The following is a 4,660-nucleotide window of genomic DNA, read 5'->3' as shown; positions in this document are numbered from 1 at the left end:
TTACAAATCAAGCTTGCCCTTATGTATAAGCAGCACTAATAACTATAGACCGTGGTTTATAAATTGAAGCATAAAGTGTTACTCTACTAAGTGTTTTTTTGTTGATAATCTTAAATCCCTACACTTGTAAAGTACTCCTACTTAGATATAGTAGATTATAGGATAGACAGAATATTATTCTATATACTACAACAATAAGAATTACTCATGTGGCATTTGGACCAATAATCTGTTCGTGAATGTGCTTGTATAGTGTGTACATAGGAAAAACATTATTATACTCCATCCGTTCCATTCGAAGTGAACCATTTTCCTTCGTTTAAATGTAATATCCTAAATGACACATTTCCTAAAATAGAAATATTACTCTCTATATTTTCTCATCCTTATTTTATTCTTTCTTCACTCAACTCACAAAACAAAACTGTATAAAATCTCATGTCGAAAATGAAATACTTCACTTAAAATAAGACGAAGAATACTATATATTTATTGAATTTGAATTTCAAACCGTGAAATGATCTTACAGAAAATTCACTATGAGTCTATGAATATACAAGGGCAATTTGCCTAAAAAAATTCATAGTTTCATAAAATTCTAGTCAATCACATAAATTTTAAAATTTGGTAAACTATTGTATATACTTTTTTTTTAAATAGTCTCATTTTTCTATTTTCGTCATTCCACTAAAATTAATCTCAAACTAAAAATGGAATATTACCCCCAAACTAGTATTCAATTATTTTAAATTTCTTTTTCTTATTTTATCCATATTTTCTCTTTCTCTTTCCACTTTATCCATTTATCTCTTTTTTTCAAATATACATTAAAATCTGTATCGTTTATTAATTAGACTATTTTTTATGAACGGACGAAGTATATCATGATTTTGATATTTTTTTAATCGTCCTAATTTTGACATTTAAAGAACTCCCAAAAAATAAAGGAATTATTTTCCACCCTTTCTTGGTAGCAATCAATAAGCATCAAGCATTATAGAAAAGCAAATTCAGTTTTCAGAAAGAAAGAGAAATCAAAAAGCCATATCTGGTATCTAGTTATCCACAAGACCACAACTACGAGTTATCGCCCATCAAGATCCTAGAGGCGTGTACTACTTGAACAACACAACTCTCTCTAATTATTGAAACACATATTTTATCTATTTATCGACGCACAAGATTTTTTTTTTCTTATATACTGACCTTAGGAAAATTTATAGATGTGGCACCTCAATCTAGAACTCGCTCTCATAGCCAAGGAATGTTAAATGACCAATTAAGATATGGACCATCATAGACTCCAAACGATAAAACAATTCGATGGGTATTACTTAATATATGAAACTTCAAAAATATTAATGAATACATCAACATAACAATAATTACATTTTCAGTTTTTTTTTTTTTTTTTTTTTCTTTTAGCAAAACCAAAATTAGATTTTGTCGGCCGGCTCCGAAACTAACAGTATTTATGGTGCATAGAAGAAATTGAAATACAAATCCAGAACTTGTGGATAATGACAGCATACATATTTTTGAATATAGGGAAGATCATAAAAATTTGAATGAATAGTTGGAAAAAAATACCAAAATATATCAACATTATCGTATAAAAAAAATTAAAATATATAATTTATTATATATTATAATTTTCAATACGATACAATAATTTAATGAAAGATTTTGATACTATATAAATTTCTATTTACCAAATGAAAAAAGAGTCATATTTTATCATTTTAGATTTATGCAGAAAATAGTTTTATTTTTAAAATAGAAACTTTACATTATAATTTACTCATTTTTTCCCTCTTTTTCAATTATTTTATTATTAAAAAGTATATTATTTGAAAATGAGACTACTTTTTATAGATAATAAAATTATCGGGAGAAGGAAAAACCATCATCTATCTTAATAAGTCAAAACGGCGCCGTCGGACTTTGGCCCGGCGATATTTGGTGCCGGCTTTTACCAGTCCACTTGCTTATAAATATCATCATATTTCAACATTTACAATTTCTCCCTCTGAAAAATAACCACTTTTTACGCGTTATTTCCCCCCGTTTTTTTCATGTTTATTCTTTTGTGTTTGACTGTGTCTGCAGAAAACTCGTTCAAGATAAACAGTAATTCTCGTGAAAATTGGTGGATACGAGGAGAAAATTTTCTGCTCTTTGAATTATTGGGAGGAGAAAACAAAAGATGAGGATTTGAGAACAATTGATTCCTCTTCGTGCCCTAGTTTGTGTGGATTTATGGTTGTGGAAGCTTATCCCAAAAGGTATTCTTCCAAGATCCCTTCTGATTTGGTTCTTTTCTTGGGCCTTGGCTTCATAGATTGGTAATATACGTTTAAATTTTGATTGATACAGAAGCTAGTGTGCTTCAATTTACTAAATTTCTCTCTTCAAATATTTTATATTTATGACATAGAATTAGGAGAAGATGCAAATTATTAGTGTCTTTCTTTAGGAATATTTCCCTTGAGCTGAAAAATTGATTTTGGTGGGCTTGATTCAGTGTCTCCCACCTGTCTTTGGAGGGCTTGAGGAGATTGGTGGATTAGTGTTGGATGTGGTCTTCATTTGATTTTCTTGATATTTATTAGGGGTAATATCTCTCTTTTCTTGTTCTTTTCTGGGATTTCTTCAACCTGATAGTCCTTTATTTTCTAGTTCCTTATGCTCTGTTTTATATGTAATTTGGGTATGGATTTCTTTTTTGTTTGAGTTGGAGGTTTAGGATTTTGGTTGATGTGTGTGTATTGTTGAGGAGTGGTTTAGATATGAATAAATTTAGGGTGTTGATGGAAGTAGGAGTTTGCAGCTGGGATTGACACGATGGTTGTTCTCATATAAAGATTACATTTTGTTGTCCAACGCCTAACATCTCACCTACTCACCAAATGGGTTCAATTTTTGTTTATTGTGTGTGATGGGTGATACACTTCTGACTGGTTGTAAATGGAGAATCATCACCCTTCAACCATCTTGTCCATGGATTCAAGCGCCTCATCCTCCCACGAAGAACTAGACCTTGAGATGAATCCCCAAGATATTTTGACCCGCCCACCTGATATCAACCTGCCCCTTTCAGCCGAGCGAAGCCCCCCTCCACAGCCTTGGAACCCTGAACCATGTGATATTCTTGATGTTGGGCTAGGTACTCAAATATATGAGACCGAGAGTTTCCTTGTCGCTCCCAAGGTTGGGAGGAAATGTGCCAAAAGGGTTGATAGTATCTGGGGTGCTTGGTTTTTCTTCAGCTTTTACTTTAAGCCTGTGCTGAATGATAAATCAAAGGCTAAAATAATACGGGATAGTAATGGGGCTTCTGGATTTGATAAATCTGACCTGCAGCTCGATACATTCATGGTTCAACATGATATGGAAAACATGTATATGTGGGTGTTCAAGGAAAGGCCTGAGAATGCTCTTGGTAAGATGCAGCTGCGTAGTTATATGAATGGGCATTCTCGTCAAGGAGAGCGTCCCTTCCCTTTTTGTGTGGATAAAGGCTTTGTCCGGTCACACCGGATGCAGAGGAAACATTACAGAGGTCTTTCAAACCCTCAGTGTGTTCATGGAATTGAGGTTGTTCCCTCCCCAAATCTTATGGCTCTGGATGAAGAGGATCGCAAAAGATGGACCGAGCTCACCGGGAGGGACGCTAACCTCACCATTCCACCTGAAGCTAGTGACTATGGCTCGTGGAGAAATCTACCGAACACCGAGTTTGAGCTTGAAAGATCTGCCCCAGTGAAGGCCAATCCACAGTCCCACACGAAGAAGCTGCTCAATGGATCTGTGCTTAATCTATCGACTCAGCCTATCAATCATAGCAATGGGGATGTCCTTGACCTCTCGCCTGTCAACCACAAGAGGAAGAAAGATTTTTTTCCACAGGGGAATGATGAAGATTGTTTCCTGGCAGTGAATGCTCCTGCTCCTGACCGTGCCCCTGATCTTGAAATTCATCCAAATGGGCCTCACTGGTTGCATGAGTTCAGTGGAGTGCTGAGGAATGCCTACGGCCCTGTCACAGCTGCCAAAACAGTCTATGAGGATGCAGATGGCTATCTCATTGTTATCAGCCTGCCTTTTGTAGATCTTCAGAGGGTGAAAGTCTCGTGGAGGAATACCCTCACCCATGGAATCATTAAGGTCTCGTGCACAAGTACTTCTCGCACACCATTCATCAAGAGACACAACAGGACGTTCAAGCTCACGGATCCATCATCAGAGCACTGCCCGCCTGGGGAATTCGTTAGAGAAATCCCACTTTCAACTCGAATCCCTGAAGATGCTAACATAGAAGCTTACTATGATGGGCCGGGAACAGTGCTTGAGATATTGGTGCCAAAACTGCGAGAGGGGCCAGAGGAACACGAGGTCAGGGTCTGTCTTCGGCCTCACCACGGTGGTAATGATCTCAAACTGACCTAAAATGTCATTCTTAGTGAGCTCACTGAAATTGATAATCTGAGGTAGCAGATGCGTCAAATCCAATATGGTTTTTTGTCATATATTCGGTTTGTGAAGCTCTTAAAATGCTGTAGTTTTTTATGCCATGCATCTAGTTTGATTTAAGTTGTACTAATTGTTTTTGTTATGGAAGTTGTATTTGAATTATTAGCTAATGGCATTTTTTTCTCAA

At 35.7% G+C, this 4,660-nt stretch overlaps 1 protein-coding gene across 2 annotated transcripts; it reads left to right on the top strand.

Moving 5' to 3' along the window:
• The first annotated feature begins 2,017 nt into the window (after positions 1 to 2,017).
• LOC125221000 (uncharacterized) lies at positions 2,018 to 4,660 on the top strand. Of its 2 annotated transcripts, none has more exons than XM_048123132.2 (2): positions 2,018 to 2,285; positions 3,364 to 4,660. In XM_048123132.2, exon 2 carries the CDS (start codon positions 3,376 to 3,378, stop codon positions 4,447 to 4,449), a length of 1,074 nt encoding a protein of 357 aa, XP_047979089.1. In that variant the 5' UTR covers positions 2,018 to 2,285; positions 3,364 to 3,375; the 3' UTR covers positions 4,450 to 4,660. The 2 variants fall into 2 exon arrangements, with proteins under 2 accessions (XP_047979089.1, XP_088921807.1); XM_089065681.1 differs by having other exon boundaries at positions 2,525 to 4,660.

The sequence above is a fragment of the Salvia hispanica genome, chromosome 2 (assembly GCF_029641045.1).
Source record: "Salvia hispanica isolate PSC_SH4W2 chromosome 2, Shi_PSC_v1, whole genome shotgun sequence".
Lineage (NCBI taxonomy): Eukaryota > Viridiplantae > Streptophyta > Magnoliopsida > Lamiales > Lamiaceae > Salvia > Salvia hispanica.
Note: the sequence above shows the minus strand (reverse complement) of the source record. Positions and strands in the feature narration are given on the sequence as shown.